This window comes from Pleurodeles waltl, chromosome 1_1, assembly GCF_031143425.1.
Source record: "Pleurodeles waltl isolate 20211129_DDA chromosome 1_1, aPleWal1.hap1.20221129, whole genome shotgun sequence".
NCBI lineage: Eukaryota > Metazoa > Chordata > Amphibia > Caudata > Salamandridae > Pleurodeles > Pleurodeles waltl.
In genome coordinates, this window is record NC_090436.1 from 437394842 (window position 1) to 437421696 (window position 26855).

The following is a 26855-nucleotide window of genomic DNA, read 5'->3' on the forward strand; positions in this document are numbered from 1 at the left end:
CTCCATGAGCACTTCTGATAAGGGGTCAGTCCTAACCCAAATGTACTGTAAGGTATTTAGAATAGCTATAGCCCTAGCAGTAAAAGATAGGAAATGCTCTAGTAGGTGTAAATGGGGAACTGAAATCTGCTCTGGTAGGTGTAAATGGGTGACTGAAATCTGATTAAGGGATGGGGTGGAACTCTGTACCCTCATCTAACCTCATCTCATGTTTATCACTGCCCTATATGAATGCAATTGGTTCATTACGAGGTTTTTAAAGCATACTTATAAGAAAATGCACCATTATGGCATATGCTTGTGAATAACTGTGCAGTTTACTACATACAGCACAATTATGTACACACTGATCCAACCAGCAAGGGTATTGTGAGCATAATTCGGACTTTGAACAAAACCTGACGTAAACATGATAGCACACTTCTTTGACATCTGTGTACTTTCTGTGCACCTGAAGCACACAGGGAACACCAACTATTTTTAAAATAATTGAGGAATTCAGGAGATGATGCAAGTCATGTTCTTCCCTGATGGTTATGAGAGGCACTAGCTTCCCAAATTGCTTTATCTGCCATGGTAAATTAATTGGGAGACTCTGTATTGTTACATATAAAGCTAGCATCTGAATCCTTTAAGCAAGCTAATCTTGAACGAACACATCCATGCGTCCACAATACATAGACTCACGGTTGGCCCATGGGAAAGGGTGTTCTCCCATGGGCCAGCAGGGTAGCTTAACATTACATCTGTGGCTCCCTGTCTCAATGCATGCACGGTTGACAATGCAGGGGTCACAGTGTTACAAAAAACCTGTGCTGCACATATTGTCATGAAAAATGTTTGTAGTGTGGCAGTGACGGATTGATTGATCGCTTATATACAGTTGTCTACCATTAAATCACTCTGCACATTCACTCACTTGATGCACCCACATTTTGTGATCACGTAGGAAGGAGTGGATAGATAAGTTTACCAACCTCTTTGAGGCAATGAAGGAAATAGATGTGATGCTGAAAATCTCCCCTAACGCTCCAACTTCCTGGTAATGATGTTGATACATTTTTCCAAACTCTAATGAACACGGTGTGAAGAATGATTATAGTGCTCTAGAGGTGGCTTTTGTGGTATTTCAGCCTGCAGGTCAACAGCTATAAAAGTTCAGTATTTCATCACATTGAAGGTAGAGAGAAAATTAGTACATCTACCATGGTAGTATATCTGCTCCCTAATCATTCAAGGTTGTAGGTCAGCTACATTCCATAGGCATATTATCAGGGGAACTGGTATCTTACTGAATCAGGCAGGCTGGATCAGGGGCCCACATTAACGTCTTGCGTATTGACTATGTCTTGGCAGACAACACACAGATGCTTAGTACAGTCAAGAATGTTGGCGAGAGGAATGTCTGACCTCTCATCTCTGTGGGCTGACATACGGGGCACGGGCAGAAGACATTAGGGAGTGGTGGTCGATAGACTTGTGGTATTCAAAGAACAAAAAATAAACTAAAGATGAGCTCAGGCCGATATGTTGCAGAGAAAGCGGGCTTAGTGAGCTCACTAATTACCTTATGGGAGACCTTCAAGACAGTAGTCAATGGGTGAGAAGAGGTGCAAATAGTCATGAAAGAATCAGAAATTCTCCAAATAAAAAAAAAGGGTACTCTCACTGGGGCTGAACACACAGAGTCACCAACTCTGCCTTAAGCAATAGGAATATAAAAACCTGGCGGCGAAAAGTGCATGTACTTGTTTATTGACCTCACAGCATTAATTAAATGGAGATGGAAATCATTTGGGATAGTTGCTAGTGTGAACGAGTCGGAAGGAAAGAAGTCAGAATTGGGTTTCTGAGGTGCAATCCAAGAAGGGACAGGTGGTCTGAGGCAAGAAAGATGTGGCAGTGATATCTACAGAATACTACCAACGGATCTACATATCTGCAAATATTAAATCCTCTGAGGACATCAGTGTCTTGTTTAAAGACATCAAACTTCCCTGGTTCTCACCTGAAGAAATATGGGAACTGGTAATCAAAAATGAAGAAAATGAGATTGCAACAGCAATCCACGACTTACAGTCAGTCAAGGTAAAGGACCCAATGGCCTTCCAATTGAGCTCTACAAAACTATGCTAGTAAGTTGTCCGCACATATACTGTTGATGTTTATGGAGGCTCAGGAGAAATACCAACTCCCATTTGACCAGTGGTGGCCACTATATCCTTCCGGGAATGTGTGCATCATATAGGCCTATATCTTTGCACCATGCAGAAAAAAATCCTTACAAATGTGTTAGCAACAAGATCACAAAGAGTGATCACAGGATGCCTGGCCAGGAAGGAGAGCTGCCAAGCCGTGTCTCACCTGAGCTCCAACACTGGGCCCCTGTTCCTCTTTGTCTAAGCCTTTGAACTGGGCTGGTTTTGGAGGGCAGTGAGTCCGGCTACCCTCATGAGGCAGATGATGGGTCCAGAAACAGTTTTGAAGCGGCACCTTGGAAAAATTGTGAGTTTTATCGCTGACCCTGTGTCATGGGCTACATGGCGGCCACCATGTCCTTAGGAAACCTGAGGCCCTCGAGGAGTTACAGGACCCATTTGTAGATTTCCAGACAGTGGTCAAGGGTGTGCATGGAGCAGAGTGAAGCCAGAGTTGCTGGGGGCTTTCAGTGTGGGACGTAGAGCAAGGACAGCTCAAAGAGGTGGCTCCCAAGTGAAGCGAGTAGCAAGTCCAGTGGCTGTCAAAAGTGACCAGTGACGAGGCCCTGCAGCGGGCAGCCTTGAGCCCCCTAGAGGTCTTGGCTTGGCGGGTGCCATCGGGGCCCCCCTGGAGGAGGTGCTGGAAGCAGTGGAACAATTGCAGGACAGCCTGACTTTGTCTCCCATCTCCCAAAGCATCCTATCATCAGCAGCATGTAAGAAGTGGCATCCTCGGGAAGGTGTTCACCCCTGTGGAGTCTATGGCAGAAAGAACAGGTCCTTGGGAGTTATTGGGCAGGGTCACAGCAATGAGGGTGCACCAGCAGCAGCCCCCCCAACAGCATGCCTGCAGTGCGCACTTAAGGTGAAGTCCAGCTGTGGGTAGACTTGAGTTTACGTCGGCCAAAGTCTGGAGGCAGCCTGGTGAGCCCCACAAGAGGAGCTGATTGACAAGCTGGATACCCCTGATTTATAATAAATCTTTAGGAAATAATGGTGATGAGAGGTGCAGTATAGTTATGTAGCCTTCACAAAGAACATAAGAAATCTATGGTGTAGGGGGTACTTTTGAATGTTCATTGCTTTTAAAAAGTTGCCATTTTCCTGCTCTTAAGCCCTGTGTGCCTAAAGCCTGTCTCCAATACATGACTGGGCTGGGTGGCAAGTGGACTTTGTGCATTCCCTCCAGACAGCTACACACAAAGGGAGCGTAGGTCCAACCGGTGGGCCAACAACATCCTGATGGGCTATCCTGGGCAGGATGGGAGGGAGAAGGTGGTCACAACCTCACACTTATACCTGAGGCCAACAACTCCGTGGAGAGCTCCCAGTCCGGCTTCTGCAGCAACCACAGCACGGAGATAGCCCTCCTCGCAGCCAACGACGACATCCGATTACTCCTAGACCGTGGCCATACCACAGCACTCATGCTCCTCGATCCTCTCAGCAGCATTCGACACGATCACCCACAGCACTCTGCGCACCAGACTCCATGACATAGGAATCAACGGAAGAGCACTGGAATAGATCCACTCCTTCCACTCTGGGAGGAAGTGGAAGGTCAGACTCCCGCCCTACACTTCCAGACCCACAGGGTCTGAGGAGTTCCCCCAAGGATCCTCACTGAGTCCCACACTGTTCAACATATTCATGGCCCCTCTCACTGCCATCGTCAGAAGCCACAGTATGAACATTGTGTTATATGCCGAAGACACACAACTCATCATTTCCCTCACCGAAGACCTGGACACAGCCAAAAGGAATTTCCACTAAGGAATGGAAGCCGTCGCCACCTCGATGAGAGAAAGCTGCCTCAAGCTCAACTCCGACAAGACCGAGCTCATCATCTTCAGAAATGCCACCTCAGCGTGGACGACTTCTGGTGGCCCACATCCCGCAGCACCCCCATGCAGCAACTGAGCACGCCCGCAACTTAGGAATCAACCTCGACTCCTCCCTATCCATAGCCCGCCAGGTAAACTGAGCCTCCTCCTGCTGGCACACACTCCACAAACTTCGGAAGATCGTCGGATGGATCCCAGCAGACTGTCGCAGGACAGTCACCCACGCCTTAGTCAATAGCAGGCTTGACTACGGCAACGCCCTCTATGTCGGCACCTCAACTAGAAACATCAAAAAACTACAACTCATCCAGAACGCTGCTGCCAGACTCATTCTGGACCTCCCACACTGAGAACACATCTCCCAACACCTGTGGACCCTCTACTGGCTACTGGCCGAGAAGTGAATCACCTTCAAGCTACTCACCCACACGTACAAGGCCATATACAACGCAGGACAAGCCTACCTGAACCACCGTGTCTCTGTCCACACCCCTGCCAGATCCCTTCGCTCCCCCCAAATGTCGCTGGCCACCATCCCTCGCATCTGCAAAATCACTGCCAAAGGACAATCCTTCACCTACATTGCTGCAAGGAGCTGGAACAACATCCCCGGCACCTCAGACAAGCCTGTTGCTCACCATCTTCCTGAAGAACCTCAAGACATGGCTCTTCGGATGAGGCCACTCCCCTCCCTCCAGTGCTCTGAGACCCTCAAGGGTGAGTAGCCGCGCTTTACAAAAATTAATTGATTGATTGAATAGAGTGTGTCCTGTCCCCTCACAAAGGACTGCTAACCCCCTGTAGTGTGTCCGGTGCCAGGTGCAGAAAGGGAGAACCTCTAAGCACTTCAAAGCCCTTCTCTGAAGTTTCCCCCAATTCAGAGGCACCAGTGAGTATAAGAACTGGACTTCTGACCCTCCCACTTCAGTACACTTCTTGACCTATGGATACTTTGCTAGAAAGCAGGACTACTGTGTTGCTACAAGGGCTACTACTCTGCTGGACTGCTGTTCTGGAAAAAATGCTTTCTTTCTGTGCTGACCTGCTGCCTGCTACCCTTCTTGCCAGAACCAGAGTGACTGTAAGAGCTTGCAGGCTTGCCACCTGTTCTTCTGAAGTTTCAGGGACACAAAAGACTTCCTGCTCATCAGCTACAGCACCTGGAGTCTGCCATCTAGAAGTCTTGCCTTGCCAATTGATGCCAATCCAGTGATATAGCCTTGGAAGTGGGTATAAAGTGCTGCTCCCGTCCAAAATCTACACATTGACACCACTGCGCTGCTTGGAAGTGGCTCATCTCCACTGATGCGTCACTGCTGCTGCGAGGAGCAAGGGCACTGCATCGTCATTGATGCCGGTGCATCTTTGCTGCTGCGAGGATCAGGAACATCGCCAACTGTGGGGTGCATTGCCTTCATTCCCAATGCATCTCCGACTTTGTGAGGCTTGGAGCCAACGCATCGGCTACATCCACAGGATCAATGCCAACACATTGCCTGCTTTGCTCCTTGCATCTTGTTCTCGATGATCACGCAACTGTGAACCACAGTTTTGTTTCAGCTGGCGCAGGCTGGTCCCTGTATGTGACCCGCGTTCGTCATGGGTTGCCTGACATTTCAGATTTGACCCGGCCTAGTGCAATGTGATAGCCCCGGTTGGTGCTTTATCCTTCTAAGCACTTCAATCGTATCTCGACTTCTACTTATTAGATTTGTGTCATTTTAGTCTTGTTTTTTTTCATTACTTAACATCTAGTTTTCTAATCAAGTTCGGGTGGTGTTTTCACAGTTTTATTTCTTTGAACTGTTGCACAAATACCTACCAAATTGCTCTTTAAGTTAAACCTGACTGCTCTGTGCCAAACTACCAGGGAGTAAGCACAGGTTAATTTAGGGTGTGTTGTTGACTTAGCCTGATTAGAATTGTAGTTCCTGCTTGGACGGGATGCACACCTCTGCCAACCAGAACCCAATTTCTAACACCACTTTTTTTTTTAGCATACTAGTGCCTATATTTGTTTAAATGCTGGGCATCACTAATATTAGGCAGATGGTCTCTGGTGAAATGGTGGTGTTGGCATACCAGTGTCCGGTCTTGGTATGCTGGGAATACAATGAGCATATCTCACAAAATGGTGCCCATTCAGAGCTTAATGCTGACCATCATTAGCTTTATGGAGCTTATTTATAGCATAATGGTGGCTCCGGTATAATAGAGGCCATTCGTGACAAATTGTGGGCACCTTTAATTTTAATGAATCCACCGCCACACAGTGGTCCTAAAGAAATCATTTATTTAACTGGGCCTATAACTTGAATAACGATGGGACTTCCTAGTGTATGTTTTATAACTCTGTATGTTTTAAATATATGGCATTGTTTAATGTTCTGATACGTTAAGGGGCTAATTGACTTTAAATGTTTAATAAACTCTAGTGTATGATTGAAATCACTGGCATGTGATAGTGATATATGTGCATGTAAGACAAAACTTGTGGACGTATTGTATGTGAGAACCCAATGAAAAACGACAAGCTGATGTGTGGGGCCAGCTGTGTATTTACTAAGAAATGAAAATCTAGTATTTCAGAAGAAAATGTCATTCTCGAAAATGGTAGATCTGTGTCCTAGAATGTGGTTTATTTACCCAAAATGTGCTTGAAATCATAATCTCTGCATTTTCTGAAACTGGCAAACTGATCTCTGGCAACAAATTATGACATGTCAAAAATATATGTAATGTTGATACAGGAGTAATAGAGTATGCAGAGTTTGTAGGATTTATTGCTGATGATGTTTGCATTGTGCTGTGAACACTTGCTACTTTGGCAGTTATTTCATGACTCAAGTGGAGACGCTTCATCATCTGTATTGCTAAAGGATTTTATGACATTATCTGAACTGCTGCCTGAGGCCTGGGCTGGTGTAACTATATAGCCCAGTAAGATTTCTGGGACTTAAAGGGTAAGTCTCTTGTCAGAGCCAGTGGAAACTGTCCCCATTGTCTATGCTTTGAGATTGTGAGATGTGTGTAATTTTGTTCTCAAATAAGTACATGTTTACTCAAGGATAGAACCTCCCAAAACATATGACATTCAGGGCAATTTCCAAGAAGCCCTGCTTGCTTTGTGTGCGCAAAAAAGTTTTGATGCAAAAAATACACTTCACCCATGTTGCCAAAATAGATATGGCCTTGCTTTCTAGACAGAAAAAGATTTTCTACTGTATATGAAATGAAATTCCGAAAATCAGCGGATATTCATTTTGACGCTTCATAAGTAATTCTCACCTGAGATGCAGTACAGTGGACATCAGGTAGGGTGTTCATGTGTCATTGTAGTGGAATCTCTACAAACAGGCAGAGGGACCTGGGTATATCCCTTGGACTATGAAACAAGTTTGGAGTAATGTTACCAAGAACTGAAGATGATGGGAAAGACTTTGAATTACAAATTACAATTACAAATGTTGCACAAAATTAAACAGTTTCTCTGTTCCAATCAACTCCCCAAAAAGCAATGCCACTAAAGACATATCCGACAAAGTCCATACTGTGGGGTAAGAGCTGAGTCTTCAGTGAAAGATGGAAATTTGACTTACTACTTTCAGTGAGCTTCATGGCTGGCAGATCATCATTACCTATGATTCCAGTTTCAGATTCTGTGTCCTGGAAATAGATTTCAGAGTCAGTGAGTGTCTGTGGTCCAACATACTTGCTCCAGTATTACTAAAGTGCTAATATAGGTACCAATACACTAGTTTTGACAACATGGAATCTCTAAAACAACCTTTTCTATCTCTATCTCACATAACAGCATATTCTAGTGGGCTGTTATTTGTATGCATTGTTGTGAATATTTGAACTTCTTGCCCTCTTTCGACCTGGCAAAGAAAGTACAAATAAAATAAAAAAAGACAAAAGATGTTGGACCACTGTCAGGGTTTAAGTTGAAAAACAAACTGATGCACGATAAGGTTGTACTAGTTATGTCTCAAAGGCTTTGGAAATCAAACAAACTGTGGTGACACTCTGGCTTGTTCAGAAGTGAAGAATGGACATTCCCATAGGGAATGCACTGCATTGTCAAATGCAAAGTTAGGTTTCAGTACTAGGGCTTGATATTGTCACTGAGAATGCACATATTGTGTGGGGTTGTGTTCTGGAGTTGAAAATAACTTGTATTAAGGGCCACTAAGCAATCCAATTTTATCATTTTCAATGTCAGGTCAACAGCAATGAAGGCAAGGCTAAGAAAGCAGCAGCTATGATGCAACCACTTTTTCATGCTGAGACCAGATGCATGCAGATTATGCTTATGCCATGGTCTACTCATCTCACATTGTCCCATTCAAAGACTGACCCTTGACGCATGAAGAATAGTTCAAAGCTATGGTCTGCACATCTCATTTTTTCTCACTCATCGCACACTGCACCCATGCAAAAGCAGGCCCTAGATGATCTTGACCAATCTTCCATCAAAGCTTCTCAGATTGATCCTATGAAAGAGGGACATGCAGGTCAGAGTGTCTGCCTTGTCCAAAAAAGCATGAAGAACTGTGCACAAAAAAACAAGTAGAAATGATAGACATGCATAATCTGGCATAAATCATCTGGGTCCTGTACCAAATAGTGAATCCACCAATCAAGAATTGCCATTGTGCATTGTTAGTGGGTGGGCTAGATTAAGAACCAAATAATAACACAGAGGGGCCCCAAGCCACCAGCATGGGACTAACAAGTATACTGGCTGCAGCTTAAGTTATGCTGATTTTGAAGCGGTCAGTATCTTGTATTGGAAACAATTATAGATAGAATACTAGGGCCTACATGTATATTATGAATGTTTGGCCTCATTGAAGGTGCTTCTGAGTGTTTAAGACTACGAATCAGCCTCATAACACAACTCCTCTGTGAGGTCTTGCAGACTTGATGACAAAGAGCTGAAGGTGGCCAAAAACTGTCCCAACGTCCAGGCATTAGCAAATAAGATAGCAGAATTTGTCCCTTACGAGTTCATTATCAAATTTATGTGGGTACAAGTACATTTTTACAAATGTAATGATAAGTGTCTTCGACTACAAACCAAACCATACAGTGCTCAACGTTGTTCTACAGAGGTCGATATGTAAGGCATTTTGTAATTACAGTAGAAAAAAGGTGTTTATATAAAAATGTCTCCTGCTTACAGGGTTTATCTCAAATTCAAACCTAATACATCCAGAGAATAAACATATGGCATGGAGCAGAACGGAACTCAAGGTACAATCGAGACAATCTTTTTGCCAACATTGCAAAAGGATAAGGAATTAAGAAGAAAGAAATTGGTAAATTCTTTAAAAAAAGACTGGTCTCCTGGGCTTTTTAGAAAACCTATTTCAAAGTAGATTCTCTGCATTCAATACATACAGATCCTAGGACACAGCCTTAGAAAGCCTTAGAAAGATTATGATGAATGGAGTGCCTCTTAAAACTCTGTGGGGCATACGTGTGAGAGCCTTGTGTCACGTTTGCACCACGCAAAGTGGTACATGAGTGTAGCAAGGCTCCGAGTCAGATTTATGAAGTCACGCAAAGCCACATTCCATGGCTTTGAGTGGTCTCAAAAATCTTGAGTAAGGCAACCCCGCACAAATCCCTGTGTCACCTTACTCTACGCAAGGGAGGTGTTCCATGGGCATTGGGGTGGGTGTTTCCACACAGCTCCCATGGGTTTTGACGCATTCCCATATTTACAATGACTTGTAAACCTGGGAATGCGTCAAAATCTTACACCTCCCCAGGGCGGGCATAACGAGGAAAAATATATTTATTTCTCCTCATTTTGTCCTCTTTCTATGGGTGTTGCACTCTGCAGCATCCATAGAAATGCCTCTACGGATTGTTTCTGTGCATGAAGGTGCCCCTTCCTGCATTTAAACAAATCTGCAGCAACATAGGCACCCTTGCATCATGGTAGAAGGATGCCTGTGATAGGCTGCCAAAACGGCATCAGCGTATGGGAAAGGACAGGAATTGAGGTATGAGGTCAAAATGACTGCTGCCTTTGGGAGATAAGGTGTAATCAGGGAATTTGCATGATAGTTTCTAAACTCAATTAGGGTTTTCAAGTATTTAGTTTTTTTTTTTACCAGTAGACTTTGTGGACAGTGAGGAGTACCTAGAATTTCATTCTTTTTTGACTGGTTGTCAGTAGAGAGCTTTGGGTTAAGTCACCTTCTGTCTGCCTAGCATTGCTGTTTTTGCACCTCATCAATGGGCATTTTGGGGAGGCCAACGTAAACAGTTCTACAATGGTCCAAACACACATGACAAGGATTCTGGTTAGAGCAACCAGTGGTCATTTTGGAGTACTTTGTATAGAAGGAATTGTTGAGGACTGACCGTATAACCACAGCATTGAATTGGGGCATCAAAAACAGCTGAAAATTGCGGAATATGCCCAGGTTTCTGGCTTGAGCTGGGTATAAAGTGAGTCCAAAGACCAAGAGGCCAGGCATAGTATAGTAAGAAGGATTTCCATTCTCCATTTACGATGGTCTCAGTCCTAGTTATGTTAATGTAGATGCAGTTCACCTTTCTCCAGTGGAGGATGTGGTAAAAACACGAGGTGATGTTAGTTGTCTTGTTTGTTTTGTTGTACATCTTAATATGGATATTGTCCCCACCATGCACGTTTTTTTCGTCAAACATTTTACTGCAAATATTACATTGATATTATCAATAATGTAATCAAAGATGTCATGAGTGTCGTAATTTGTGGGAAACTAGCAGTGCATGGTTATAGTTACCTTAGGGCACGAGTTATAGCTACTTGAGACAACTCTAACTATAACAGGTGAATTTGTATGGTTTTGTACGTTTAAAATGTGAACCTAACTATAAAATCCCTGTAACCTTTGCTTTTTAAGTGAATTTCTATGGATTTTTTAAATTCTATTCCCTAACTATAAAGTCCCTGTAACCTTTGTTTTTTTCAGTTAATTTCTATGTTTTTTTTAACGTGAAGCAATTTTCATTACTATATGTTAATCTAGCCACTGCTGAGCACCACCTTTAGCCGTGCGTGGCGGTGGTTGGCCACAGGCCCTGCGGCCCACCCCCTATAACCATCGCCATGCGAGGTGTGGTTGGCACCCAGGGACATAGCAGGAGCCAGTCCTGGGGAGTGGTAGACCCCAGGAATATTATTGGCTCCTTGAGGGGTCCACAGGGACCCCTCCAATGAGCACTGCCCTGGGGAGGTGGTGGCCCCCAGGGCCGGGGGTCCTAAACAAACCATCTTCACTCTTTTATTGTAGCCCTGGAGAGGTGGCGGTCCTGGAGCTGCGGGTCATGAAGCCCCGCACTATTTATTGAAAGCTAAGGGGAGGTGGCGGTCCTGATGATGAATACTGCCCCACCGTACTATACTTATTGAAAGCCCCTTGGAGGTGGTGGTACCCATGGCTGTTTACAAAACTAGAGCAGTAGCCTGTGCTTGTTTTATTTTTATACTTTCAGCAGATCCGCGGGTCCACACCGAACATTTAAAAAAAATGCTTTTTAAACCCTGGGGGGTTCCGACCCGAGCACCTGAGCTAAAGGGTCAAGGTGACTGTACCCTGGCCCCTTTTCTTATTTTTTATGTGTTTTTTTCTGGTACTTGGCTGAAGCTGAGTCCCAACATGGCTGCCAACACTTTCTTGTTGAAGTGTTGTCAGTCAATCAGATCTCAGCACGAGATTGGAAGGGTTTGCAAGGCCTTTGCATCCCTACATATAATTGCACAAAAACTACTGAATGGATTTATACCAAATAACAAAAAGGTCGGTTTCTGGACCAACAGCCACCTTTCTGGCAAATTTGGTGTAATTCCGGCCAGTGGTTCGGGTGCTATTGTAAAAATCTCTATGGAAAAATGCATGGGAAAAAGCATTTTGGGACCCTCCCTTTTTCTCGGCCCCTGCTTCACGGATCACCCTGCAACTTTCCAGACAACGGCTGACGTGAGCTTCAACTTTTTGGGAAACGTTTGTGAAGATTTGTCAACCGATGCCAAAGATATGGGCATTTCAAAAATGCTTTTTCTGCAGAAACTAGGTCCTAACTATAAGTACCTAGTGGCGACCGCCACTAAGTAATATATATACAAATAATATCAAATTAAACAAATACTCAAATAATAATTGTACATACCATTCCTATTCCAATCTGTTCAACAGTAGAGAAAGCATTATACGTTGGAGGGGTAAAATGTACTATTCCCACTCCAGTCTGTACAACAGTAAGGAAAGTTTTGGAATTTGAAGGGGTGAAATTTAATATTCCCGCTCCAGTCTATACAACAATAGGGAAAGCGTTAGAATTTGGTGGGGTAAAATTTACTATTCCTATTCCCATCTGTGCAACTGTAGGGAATGAGTTGAACTTTGGAGGGGTGAAATTTACTATTCCCACTCCAATCTGTGCAACACTAGGGAAAGTGCTGGAACTCAGAGGAACAAAATTTACTATTCCCACTCCAATCTGTGCAACTCTAGGGAAAATGCTGGAATTCAGAGGGGTATAATTTACTATTCCCACTCCAGTCTGTGCAACTGTAGGGAAAGCATTGGGAATTTGGAAGTAAAAAATGTACTCTTCCCACTCAATTCTGTACAAAAGGAAAGCGCTGGACTTCGGAGGGGTTAAATTTACTATTCCAACTCTAGTCTGCGCTACTGTAGGGAAAGCATAGCTATTGCTACTCCAGGCTATCTGACTGTCGGGAGAGCAGTGAACTTCAGAGAGGGTAAATTTACCATTCTCAAGCAAGTCTGTGCAAGAGTAGGGAAAGTACTTCACATCAAACACATAACATATTTTAATAAACCTACTCGTTTACCAAAAATATAAAACTCCTATTACGAAAATTATACATATAAAATTAATAGAAAGCAATTAAGCAATTTACATGATTAAAAACTGTAATAATTAATTATGAATGAAACATATGTTAATAATTTATTATTAAATTAAGTTCCCACACTATACTTCCACAATCCTAGCAGCCCACACTTGAAATAAAGCTACAATTAATAGATATAACACATTTGAATAATCAATGAAATAATTATTAAATGAATACTTGTTAATTATCTAATAACTTCTCATCCTACGCCACAACAAACACAACATCCCACCCCTAATAGATACTAAAAACAATAATAATTACACAAGTTGCATAAATAATAATCAATATGATAATTAATAATTAATTAATAATAATTATTACTTAACTAACTGCATACCCTATACCCGTTATACACCCAACAAGATGTGACTTACTAACTATAATAATAACACAATTTATGTAATTATTAGTCAATTAAACAATTATTGATAAATTAATAATACTCATTAATTAACTATGAACAGCAAACCACATCTAATATAAAAATAAAAAAAATGGAGTAACTACACGGTTTACATAATTAATACCAAATTAAATAACTATTAATGAATTAATAATTAATGGGATAATTAATTGTTAATGAGTCACACTTAATTACCTTCCCACCCAGTACCCCTACACACGTCACAACCTACTATAACACTATTAATTACTACTAAAAATGAAATTAAAAGTTATAAATCACTTAAAATCACAAACTATATTTAATAATATTGTCAACAATCATACAAACAATATTTAACATAAAACATGAATATATTAACTCAAACACATAAAGATAATTATAAAATGGTATTTTTACAACTAAATTATAGAAAACGATATTAGCAACATAGATATTCTTATAAACAATGTTAATTACCTAAAACGTTGATATTCTTGCCAACGATATTTCTGCATCACAATATTTTCGTATCACAATTTGTTCCCAATACTTCTGTATCTCAATATGTAAAACTCAATATTTTGTCCAAACACCCTATAGACCATCTCTCACTTGTATTTAATGTGTTATAGTGCTACTTTACATCACAGAGCACTTTATATCACACACACATTATAAGGAGCCAATGAATCATGCAAGTGTGTGGATGAGTGTATAGGAAATGTTACATAGGACTATGAGGGCTACAAGGTCACATGTACAAGATGTACAAGTCACATGTCATGAGAGCACTTGGCCTGGAGAAGCACAAATTCTGGATTGAAAATATAACAGAGTGGTTGAGGTTGGCTTTACTAACAAAAAGATCACTGCAACAAAACTATCTAGCTGAGCTATCTAAATAAAATACAGTTCTGTGACTCCAAGTTACACTTGCAGCAGGCACATCAAACCTCTGTGTCACTTTATTATGAGTCAAAACTGCAACTAGACAAAACTCAGATATCTCCAGCAGGTACACTGATCACCACAGTTATCTTGATAAATTTATTATTGCATGCAAATTGCTGAGTACACAAGGAACTCTATAGCAGGTGTTTTTAACCCAATTAGATATTTCAAAATACAGCATCCCCCCTCCCCCCGAACAGTCCCCCTTGGCTCAGTACCCGTTGCCCAGCAATAAATTTGGCACTTTTCAGAACTGTGCCCTTTAATCTCTCCCTTTTGTTCTTCCCCTGTCTTCTCTTCATCTACTGTCTTCTTCCTCATTTGGTAATAGACCACTTCCAATTGATGACTTGAACAGTAAGAGAAGGGACCTCAAGTGCACCGGCTTCTCATTTAAAATTACTTTTCTCGACAGAATTCTAGGGAAGTTACTACATGGGGCAAGTGTTAACCACTATTTAACTCACTGTGTCACTGGTGTGGTTATAACGGCCTCCTTCCACTGAAATGTAGGTAATTATAGATCAAAGAGTTTCTGACTGAAGAGCTTGTGAAGAGCTCTGTTGCTTCCTCCCTTAAGTATCAGTCTGCAGCAATTAATGCAATCGAAGGACCAATAGGCTGTCACTCAGGCACTGACCAGATGATAGCCAGACGACTCCACAGTTCTGATAATCATCAGCCAGAATGCCATCCTGCCTTTCCAAATTGGGGACTCACATTGGTGTTATGGGGGATTCACTAGTCTCCATTTTAAACCCTTGAGGGTATTTGACCTGGTTAGTACCCAAGTGTACTTTCTAGGTAATACAAGAGTAGTACATGGAATTATTGTGGTCTCAGATTGCTGTCTGAAGATTGTCTCAAATAAGGTAACTTTATGCCTAGGTTCATCATTCAGATCCAAAGTGGGTCCCATATTTCATTTGGAACAATAACTAATCAGTTCTTTAGTTTCCATCTTACAGGTCTGTGAAAGAAGCAGCTCTGCATTTCCTTTAGGGCTGTTTTATTTGGATGGAATGAAGGACCTAAGGCCAATGGAGTGTTTGGCAAACTTATTCTTGGCATACTTAAATTACACCCTCTTGCAACTATATTACTTTATAATTGCAAAGTCATGTTTTTGCAGCATTTCTGTGGCTGGACTCTTCTTCCAGAAATGAGGCATTGGTGCTATTACTTGCTGAAGCCTCACCTAATCAGTGATGAGGAATGCCAGCAAGGGCATAGTGGCCTTATGAAGTACAAGCAGACCTTATAACCCTGACAACAGTCATCCTAGTCAGAGTCCCTTCAATCGGACAAACTCAAAGTTGAGAGCTTATTAACAGGCAGAAGGCTTTAGAAAGTGAAGGCCCCCTTAATGAAACGTCCACAGAAACAGAGGGAAACAGTCCCTGACAAAGGCTACTTCCCCTTTATCAGTATAATCCGATAGATTTCCTGTTTCATTGCCAGGCCATTTAATTAGCAATGTAATAAAAACCACTTTGTATCAAAGATTACCAGTAAGCCAGACCAGTCACAATACTAAGAAAAATAAACATGGCTCACAAGTAACAACAGCAGAAAGCACATGTGTTAATTATATAATATCAAGAGTAGAGAGCCTCCAGCATCACACGATAACTAAGGGCCCAGTTCCGAGTTTGTCGGACCGTCTGTCTGCCTGACAAACCCGTGGGGCGGAGACCATTACGGAGCTGAAGTTCTCCCCACGGCTCAATTATGATGCTTTCACTGAGCTGACCAGCGGAAACCTCTGTATTAGGAGGTTTCTGCCAGTCAGCCCAGGGTAAACAGTGCGGTGGCTTTGGCCTCGGCTCCCAGGGAACTGTCGCACAGAGGGTGCCTCCAGCACTCTCCGAATGCACACTGTCTACTGTAGTAGACAAGGCACATTCCGAGGTTGTAGGCAGTCCCCTGCACCTCCCGTGACGTGGTCTCCTTGTGGCCCGAGCACAGTCCTTCTAGCAGCCTTTTCATGGCAGGGGCCCCGCCATCAAAAGGCTGGCAGAAAGGTGATTCGTGATCAGCACGTCGGTGTTGAACTCAGCGCCGCAGTGACTGACCAGGACTTTTATCACTGCCAACCTGTGGGGATCCATGATCCTGGCTGGCGGCGGTCCCCTGCAGTCTGACTGCCAGGGTCATAATCTGGCAATTGGGTAGCCAGGAGTGTAGCGGTCCGACAGCCATCGCGTGTTTCGAAGTCCTTGGACCACCAAACTCGTAACTAGACCCTTAGTTTCTCAGAAACATGGCAGCAAAGGTTTAAACAAACTCCTCCCAAGCGCATGTTATGGATACAAAACTTGTAAATTAATTAATAAGGCCTTTTGCAGACACAGCAGAAATTAAGGTTTGATTATGCGAGGATATAGGTGCAGAGATTACCAACCTAATTCTACTTATCTGGAGTTTCAATTCCAACATAAATGATGAATGAGCAGCTACCTAATGTAAGGTGACGCATTCACCACCATGTCTGGTGGACTTAGCTCCATGAAAACCACAATAGAAATGCTGGTGAACTTTCACCAAAAGGTATGCATTTTGTGTGCTGGGTACATCTCCAGCAAGTGGTAATACTACATATGAGTAGGAGAACTTTGCCCCACACCACTGGCATTGCCACATTTTTCACCTGATTTGTCACCGTCCAAATAACTCCTCAAATGGGGGAGAGAGGACCCTGCTGCTACAGGCCAAATGTACTATTACACACTTACTAGCTTGTGAACAGAGATGTAATTTGCGGTGTAACCTATGTAATCTACAATCGTTTTTTTACTATTAGGTTGATCTATTATGCACACAAAATATGTTTCAGATGAAAATTAGAACATTCGAAAAAAATAGCTACAAAAGGAACCCATTTTCGCATAGTGCTAATCAGTGCTAGCTATCTAGCATACCGGTAAAATATAGGTAAACACCAACAGTTAAAATAGTGTTCTACTAATGAGCATGCCAAACAAAAACATCTTCCAATAAGACTTATATGTACTTTACTTATTACCTGAATAGATAAAGAAGCAATCTGGCTTTCCCGAAGAATATAGTTTTCCATTTCTAGTTTCTTGCCGTAATACATGCACCTGCAAAAAACAATAAAATAACATTTCTGATAAAAAGTATTGTCCCTTTTTGTTTTGGTCATGGGTTAGAGAACAAAAATTCAGACTACAGCAAACGAATAATGCTAACTCAAACCCCTAAAAACAAAGTATTTTTAACAACAAATACACTGCAATCTCCCAAAAGAAGCCATAATTTAATAATTTACACTCACTTACTATATGAAACTCATGCTGGCACTTCCCCGCGAAAAGCAAAATATTAGCTGAAATCAGAACTACCCATGCCCACTGACTTACTCACAACACAGCTGTAACACCTCTTGTATACAACACAATGGAGATAAAGCACCCACAACCTTGGGTCCTCTAAACATTTTTATACATCTGACTTCTAAAGAATACTTGTGAAAACTCTGGTTCTCCCAACAATCACTGCACAGCATCCCTATTTACAAAACTTCAGGCACTGCCCTCTGAGAATCTCTCCACTGAACTCCATCCTCTTCCTCATTCCTCACAAACAACCCTCGGCATTTCCATTTCCAAGCCAGTCTCCTCCCAAAGACAGCAATTCTCCCTAATTCAAACATTTGACCTAACTTTCTACAGCTACACAGATGGCCTAAAGATGATCTTATAAGTAAACGCATCTCGAGTAGACCGGTCCAAAAGCCTAGGATACTACCTAGAGGCAGTAGGTGTGCGGATATTGCAGAAAACTGACAAAACAGAAACCATATCAAGCATGAACCTGGCCAACTTGCCTCCCCACAACTTTAACTCAGCACAATGGCCTTCCCCACATAAAGTGAAAAAAATACATAGGCACTGATGTGGATTCTGACTTCACTATAATTCTTCAAGAAACAAGTACTATTAAAATCCTTCTCTTCCTCTTGAAACTCTTATAGCATATCTTTTTCTGCCTAGCATTAATACATAAATTACCCACAACTCTTGGTCTGATCATGTTTCATGTAGATCATACCAACAGCTTTTCCTTGGATTAACATCATAAGTGAAAACACTGTTTTGATAAATGTTGGACCTGGCCCTTTTTGCAGGGTCATCCCCAAACCTTTTGCTTTTTTCCTCCTATTTTTCTGACCTGTTTTGTTGGCTTTAGGACTCTGGGCACTTTACCACTGCTAACCAGTGCTAAAGTGCATATGCTCTCTGTCTAAATTTTATTGGTGATTGGTTTATCTATGATTTGCATATCTGATTTACCAGTAAGTCCCTAGTTAAGTTCATCAAAGGTGCACAGGGCCTGTAAATCAAATGCTACCAGTGGGCCTGCAGCATTTACTGTGCCACCCACATGAGTAGCCCTGTAAACATGTCTCTGACTTGCCACTGCAGTGTCTGTTTGTGCAGTTTTACACTGCCAGTTCGATCTGGCAAGTGTACCCATTTGCCAGGCCCAAGCATTCCCTTTTACTACATGTAAGTCACTACTAAGGTAGCCCAAGGCAGCCCCATGGGCAGGGTGCGATTTATTTGAAAGGTAGGAAATGTACAAGTAGGTTTTACATGTCCAGAGAGTGAAATCTGCCACATTCGCTTTTCACTATTGTAAAGGCCTCTCTCTCCCATAGGTTAACATCTGGATTGCCTTTAAATGTCTTTTAAGTGAAGTTTCCCATTGGGAGCAGATAGAGATATGGTGTTTTGGGTCTCTGAACTCACAATTTAAAAATACATCTTTTGGTAAAGTTGGGTTTTAGATTGTCTGCTTGAAAATGCCACTTTTAGAAAGTGGGCATTTTCTCGCTTAATCATTCTGTGCCTCTGCTTGCTTGCTGAATCCGTGTCTGGGTCAGACTGACAGTTGAGCTGTGTGTGAATTCACTCTAGAAAGTGAGACAAAGGGAGCTGATGTGTCTCCTGGATATCCTGATGAGTCTTCCTGGGCTAGAGTGGGAGGGAGGAACTGACACCTGCACTTCAAAGAGCTGTGCCTGCCCTCACACAATACTGTCTCCACTCACCTAGAGTGTGGAACCCCCACTTTATTATTATTGGAACCCGGGGAACCCCACCGAATCATTATGGGAATTTGGGGACCCCCCACTGAGTCATTACTGAAAGCTGGGGGCTTAATCTGTTATTATTATTTAATTTTCTAAGCGGTCGCGGACCCCCTAAGGAGGCTTCGTGGACCCCCAGGGGCTCCCAGACCACAGGCTGGGAAACACTACCCAAGAGTGTATCTGGGACAGGGCAAGGAAGAGGCACTACAAATACTTTCCTTTGACCTTTGCCTACTTCAAAGGCAGAAATGAGAATAAGTATTGGACGGCTGACCCCACAGCTTCAGAACACTTCTAGATCAAGAGGAACATCTGTCAGGGAGAAGAGCTAGATGGTTGAGGAGGACCTGCCACTCTACCTGTTGCTTTGCTGTGCTGGCCTGCTGCTGCTAATTCTGCCCTGGGAGTGAAAGACTGGACTTTGCTGTGTATCCTGCTTGTGAAGATTCTCCAAGGGCTTGGACTGAGCTTGCCTCCTGTTAAGAAGTCTCTAGAGACATTAAAGATTTCACCTGACAGCACCTGGGTACTCTGCCTGAGGACCCTGAATTGCCAAGTGGTGCCCATCCAGTTCCTGGGCCCTTGGGAGTGAAGGCTGACTTGAAACCAAGAAATATCAGGCACACGGACTTCGGATGACTCCAGAACTAGTGTGGTGCAGGACTCCGTGCAGCTGCCTGTAACTCGAAGCTGTGATCCTCGCTGGAGTGCTATAACCCCAGCCAACACCGCAGGCCCGACTCCGCCTCTTTGAAGTCCTGCGACATCATGAGTCCTGAGTGCTGTGTCACTGACGTCCGTGACACTCAATACCGCTGCCACGCCTGTAGCCTTGTGGTGTGCCCGCTACCCCAAGGGGTCACCCCACCACGTCTTGACCTGCTGGATTCATTGACCTCGCCGGATCATAAGGAGACGATGCCTCGCCCTGATGCCGCATCAGCTCCCCTGTTCTGCAGTAAGAAGCCGATGCTGCACCGGATCCAGCGACACCTCACCTCCCCAACTCCGTGCATCAGCTTGTTTTCCTCATTACTGAAGGTACTGTACCTGGTGGTCCGTGCAACTCTGTGACCGAAACCGCCATCCCCACGAGTGGCATCAGACTGTTGGAAACGACTCTGTCAACGACGTTGAGATAGCCCCAGTTGGAGCTATTGTATTGGTAAGTGTTTTTGGTGGGATTTCATCTTTTAAAATTCATATCCCTACTTGTGTATGTTGGATTTTTGTCGTTTTGGTCTTGTTTGATTTAGATAAATATTGGCTATTTTTCTAACTTGGTGTGGAGTCCTTTTGTGGTGTTTTCACAGTGTTACTGTGTGTGTTTGTACAAATACTTTACACACTGCCTCTGGAGTAACCCTGACTGCTTGTGCCAAGCTACCAAGGGGTTGAGCAGGGGTTTTCTGAGCTGTGTATCACCCTTTCCCTGACTAGGGTGAGGGTCCTACTATGACAGGGTGTAAACTGACTACCCTAGAGACCCCATTTCTAACTTTGGTGATCAGCAGTTAGGATAGAACTTGTATTTATACTTGAAATACAGTGATTGGTGTACACTACTGTTTTAGTACAGACCAGTACACAACCACATACTGTTTTTCCCTTTTTTTTCATTCTTTGGTGTCCTCCTGAGTGTATTGTTGATACTTGGGACTCTGGTTAGTTGTTACACCTGTGAGGCCTTGGTAGAATGGAAATCACCTTCTGGCACCTGCACACCTATATAATGAGGGTGTTAATAGTTTTCTGCAAGGAAAGGGGACTGGCTGTGAAGAGAAAATCCACAACGGAGGATCTTGAGACACTCCTGTTCAGTTATGATCTAAAACGCTGGCAAGCAACACTACCAGATGAGTCTGAGGAGGAGGATTGCTCTGAAAGTGAGGGCAGTGGCCCTGAGAAGGAACCAGAGAGAGAGAGAGAGATGGCTTCTAGCTCATGAGTAGAGGCTGAAAGAGCTGGATGAAAAGCTCGAGAAAGCTGAGACTGAGAGAGCCTTAGCCAAGGAAAAAGAAACGTTTGTAGCTCATGAACTGAACATTGGAGAGCCGAAGCCGGAAGCCATGAGCACTGAGCCCAGTTCAGATGGTGGCAGCAAAAGTGTTACATCCAGTACTGAAGGGGAAGTGCACATGCCCAGAGACTTGGTGCCCAACTTGAAGGGGGGGGATGACATACACCAGGAGGTTCAGGTCTATGAGGTAGCTCCAGTGATGCGCAGGGTTCCTGAGGTGGATTAGCGAACTGGCATGGGAAGTCATATTCATAGTGGTGGGAGGGACGCTCTACTGGCTCTAGGTGAGAGTGATAGGGAGAGGGGTTCCCCCCTGGTAGAAGTCCTGGTAGTGAAGTATGGAGACAACCCAGAAGAGTGTGGGTTGAGTGTCAGGGACAGTCACATACAGTCTCACCAGTCTCAAGAGGGTGATGTGGGGTACTTTTTCAAGTCGCTCGAAGGTGTGGTGGAGGGTAGTTTGGTTAACGCATGTGAGAGGCTGTGTGATGTGATTGCTGGAGCACACATGTTGAGTCCTTGTTTTCCAGAGCTACGCCAACACCAGATGAAGTGTGAGTTTTCTGACCCCAGGGAGCTTGCACAGGAGGCAGATCTCTGGGTGAGTACCTGAGAGTCTGAAGAGGCATTTGGGGGTGCTCCTGAAGAGAGTGGCTCAGGTTTTTCCCTACCAAGGGAGGTGAGGGAGGTTTGCAGTGACCCAGTGTAGTTCGATGGATAAGGGGTTCCATGTCCTGCCTCAGAAGAGATGGAGTGGGCCGAGGCCCAGGTTGCCCGAGACCCCGTCCCAGAGCCTGGAGGGTTCCTTGAGAGAACACCAGGGGGGTGGAGTGGGGATGAGCCTACCCTGTACCAGGAGGCCATCTGCTGATGGGGATCCAATAGCGTCAGGCGAACTTGTGGGGGGTGGCTGTCTCAAGTGTCCCACCAGTCCTAGTGTCTTGCAGTACCTCTCCTGGTGGGTGGGTACAGAAGTCCAGAGAAAGGGATAGGGGAGACAGTCCCCAGTACGAGGACCAGATGGTCAGAGGTTGCCAGCTCTGAAGTCGGAGCACCCCAAGGCTAACCCTGGTGAACCAACTTCTGGCCTGGGGCACCTTCGTGCACTGTCAGATGGACAGAAGGCTGAAGACCTGCGCCAGGCAGACGCTTACCCAAAACATGAGGAATGTGTTTCCCTTGGGGGGGTAGGGTTACTCGCCCAGAAGTCCTGACTTGTCAGGCACAGGTCCAGTCTCAGGGTACAGACCCTAGGTTGGAGATCCTGGTTCAGGGTGTCCACCGTGACCTGGAGGGAGGGGTGACTGCTAACAGTGTCCCTACAGTGTTGTCTCCTGGAGGTACCACTTCGGATGGGAGGGTGCAAAGCCCCAGAGGGAGGGAGAGGGCAGCCTGGTTATCTGAGCTGTGTATCTCTCTTACCCTGATTAGACTGAGGGTCCCTACTTGGACAGGGTTTAAACTGACGGCCAACGAGTGTAGGAGGCTGGACTGGCTTGTAGTGAGTACCAAGGGGTACTTGCACCTTGCACCAGGCCCAGTTATCCCTTATTAGTGTATAGGGTGTCTAGCAGCTTAGGCTGATAGATAATGGTAGCTTAGCAGAGCAGCTCAGGTTGAACTAGGAGACGTGTGAAGCTACTACAGTACCACTTAGTGTCATATGCACATTATCATAAGAAAACACAATACACAGTTATACTAAAAATAAAGGTACTTTATTTTTATGACAATATGCCAAAGTATCTTAGAGTGTACCCTCAGTGAGAGGATAGGAAATATACACAAGATATATATACACAATAGCAAAAATATGCAGTATAGTCTTAGAAAACAGTGCAAACAATGTATAGTTACAATAGGATGCAATGGGGAAACATAGGGATAGGGGCAACACAAACCATATACTCCAGAAGTGGAATGCGAACCACGAATGGACCCCAAACCTATGTGACCTTGTAGAGGGTCGCTGGGACTATTAGAAAATAGTGAGAGTTAGCAAAATAACCCACCCCAAGACCCTGAAAAGTGAGTGCAAAGTGCACCAAAGTTCCCCTAAGGACAAAATAGTCGTGTTAGAGGGAGAATGCAAGGAAAACACAAATCAGCAATGCAACAACGATGGATTCCTGTCTGAGGGTACCTGTGGAACAAGGGGACCAAGTCCAAAAGTCACAAGCAGCTCGGAGATGGGCAGATGCCCAAGAAATGCCAGCGGTTGGTGCAAAGAAGCTCTTACTAGGCTGAAGAACTGTGAATACTGCAGGAACGACAAGGGCTAGAGACTTCCCCTTTGGAGGATGGATCCCCCACGCCTTGGAGAGTCGTGCAGAAGTGTTTTCCCGCCGGATGGACGCCAACAAGCCTTGCTACACGCAAATCGTGCGTTTGGCGTTTTTGGACGCTGCTGGGGCCCAGGAGGGACCAGGAGGTCGCAAATTGGACCTGCAGAGAGAGGGGACGTCGAGCAAGACAAAGAGCCCTCACTGAAGCAGGTAGCACCCGGAGAAGTGCCAGAAACAGGCACTACGAGGATGCGTGAAACGGTGCTCGCCGAAGTTGCACAAAGGAGTCCCACGTCGCCGGAGACCAACTTAGAAAGTCGTGCAATGCAGGTTAGAGTGCCGTGGACCCAGGCTTGGCTGTGCACACAGGATTTCCGCCGGAAGTGCACAGGGGCCGGAGAAGCTTGCAAAGTCGCGGTTCCCAGCAATGCAGCCCAGCGAGGTGAGGCAAGGACTTACCTCCACCAAACTTGGGCTGAAGAGTCACTGGACTGTGGGGGTCACTTGGACGGTGTCGCTGGATTCGAGGGACCTCGCTCGTCGTGCTGAGAGGAGACCCAAGGGACCGGTAATGCAGCTTTTTGGTGCCTGCGGTTGCAGGGGGAAGATTCCGTCGACCCACGGGAGATTTCTTCGGAGCTTCTGGTGCAGAGAGGAGGCAGACTACCCCCACAGCATGCACAAGCAGGAAAACAGTCGAGAAGGCGGCAGGATCAGCGTTACAGAGTTGCAGTAGTCGTCGTTGCTACTATGTTGCAGGTTTGTAGGCTTCCAGCGCGGTCAGCGGTCGATTCCTTATCAGAAGGTGAAGAGGGAGATGCAGAGGAACTCGGCTGAGCTCATGCATTCGTTATCTAAAGTTTCCCCAGAGACAGAGACCCTAAATAGCCAGAAAAGAGGGTTTGGCTACCTAGGAGAGAGGAAAGGCTACTAACACCTGAAGGAGCCTATCACAAGGAGTCTCTGACGTCACCTGGTGGCACTGGCCACTCAGAGCAGTCCAGTGTGCCAGCAGCACCTCTGTTTCCAAGATGGCAGAGGTCTGGAGCACACTGGAGGAGCTCTGGACACCTCCCAGGGGAGGTGCAGGTCAGGGGAGTGGTCACTCCCCTTTCCTTTGTCCAGTTTCGCGCCAGAGCAGGGGCTAAGGGGTCCCTGAACCGGTGTAGACTGGCTTATGCAGAATTGGGCACATCTGTGCCCAACAAAGCATTTCCAGAGGCTGGGGGAGGCTACTCCTCCCCTGCCTTCACACCATTTTCCAAAGGGAGAGGGTGTCACACCCTCTCTCAGAGGAAGTTCTTTGTTCTGCCATCCTGGGCCAGGCCTGGCTGGACCCCAGGAGGGCAGCTGCCTGTCTGAGAGGTTGGCAGCAGCAGCAGCTGCAGAGAAACCCCAGGAAGGGCAGTCTGGCAGTACCAGGGTCTGTGCTACAGACCACTGGGATCATGGAATTGTACCAACAATGCCAGGATGGCATAGAGGGGGCAATTCCATGATCATAGACATGTTACATGGCCATATTCGGAGTTACCATGGTGAAGCTACATATAGGTAGTGACCTATATGTAGTGCACGCGTGTAATGGTGTCCCCGCACTCACAAAGTTCAGTGAATTGGCTCTGAACAATGTGGGGGCACCTTGGCTAGTGCCAGGGTGCCCTCACACTAAGTAACTTTGCACCTAACCTTTACCAGGTAAAGGTTAGAGATATAGGTGACTTATAAGTTACTTAAGTGCAGTGTAAAATGGCTGTGAAATAACGTGGACGTTATTTCACTCAGGCTGCAGTGGCAGGCCTGTGTAAGAATTGTCAGAGCTCCCTATGGGTGGCAAAAGAAATGCTGCAGCCCATAGGGATCTCCTGGAACCCCAATACCCTGGGTACCTCAGTACCATATACTAGGGAATTATAAGGGTGTTCCAGTAAGCCAATGTAAATTGGTAAAAATGGTCACTAGCCTGTCAGTGACAATTTGGAAAGAAATGAGAGAGCATAACCACTGAGGTTCTGATTAGCAGAGCCTCAGTGAGACAGTTAGTCACTACACAGGTAACACATTCAGGCACACTTATGAGCACTGGGGCCCTGGGTTACCAGGGTCCCAGTGACACATACAACTAAAACAACATATATACAGTGAAAAATGGGGGTAACATGCCAGGCAAGATGGTACTTTCCTACACAACCCCCCCCCAAACGAAGGACAATAAGACTAGCCATTACCTGATGAGTCTTCATTGTCTAAGTGGAAATATCTGGAGAGTCCATCTGCATTGGAGTGGCTACTCCCAGGTCTATGTTCCACTGTATAGTCCATTCCCTGTAGGGATATGGACCACCTCAACAATTTAGGATTTTCACCTTTCATTTGTTTTAGCCAAAGTAGAGGTTTGTGGTCTGTCTGAACAATGAAGTGAGTGCCAAACAGGTATGGCCTCAACTTCTTCAGAGCCCAGACCACAGCAAAGGCCTCCCTCTCAATGGCAGACCAACGCTTTTCTCTAGGGGTCAACCTTCTACTAATAAAAGCAACAGGTTGATCCTGGCCCTCAGAATTAAGTTGTGATAGGACTGCCCCTACTCCTAATTCAGATGCATCAGTCTGGACATAGAATTTTTTAGAGTAACAAGGGCTTTTCAGGACAGGTGCAGAGCACATGGCCTGCTTCAGCTCCTCAAAAGCTTTCTGACAGTTTGCTGTCCATAATACCTTTTTAGGCATTTTCTTGGATGTGAGGTCATTAAGAGGGGCTGCAATGGAGCCATAGTTCTTAATGAACCTCCTGTAATACCCAGTGAGGCCTAGGAAGGCTCTCACCTGAGTCTGAGTGGTAGGGGGAACCCAATCAATAATAGTTTGGATTTTCCCCTGAAGTGGTGCAATCTGTTCCCCACCAACAAGGTGTCCCAGATAAACCACCTTACCCTGCCCTATCTGGCACTTTGAAGCCTTGATAGTGAGGCCTGCCTTTTGCAGGGCCTCCAAAACTTTCCATAGGTGGACCAGGTGATCATCCCAGCTGGAGCTAAAGACAGCTATATCATCCAAATATGCTGCACTGAAAGCTTCCAGCCCTTGCAGGACTGTGTTCACCAACCTCTGAAAAGTGGCAGGT

At 44.8% G+C, this 26855-nt stretch overlaps 1 protein-coding gene across 1 annotated transcript in view; it reads right to left on the reverse strand.

The window, feature by feature from the left end:
• The window catches only part of LOC138284967 (baculoviral IAP repeat-containing protein 1-like), a 423184-nt gene that overhangs the window by 308575 nt on the left and 87754 nt on the right, over window positions 1-26855 (reverse strand). The window contains exons 8-9 of the mRNA XM_069224341.1: window positions 17336-17414; window positions 7642-7708 (exon numbers count right to left, since the gene is read on the reverse strand). Of these exons, the coding sequence (XP_069080442.1) occupies window positions 7642-7708; window positions 17336-17414 (146 nt within the window). The remainder of the gene's footprint in view (window positions 1-7641; window positions 7709-17335; window positions 17415-26855) is intronic.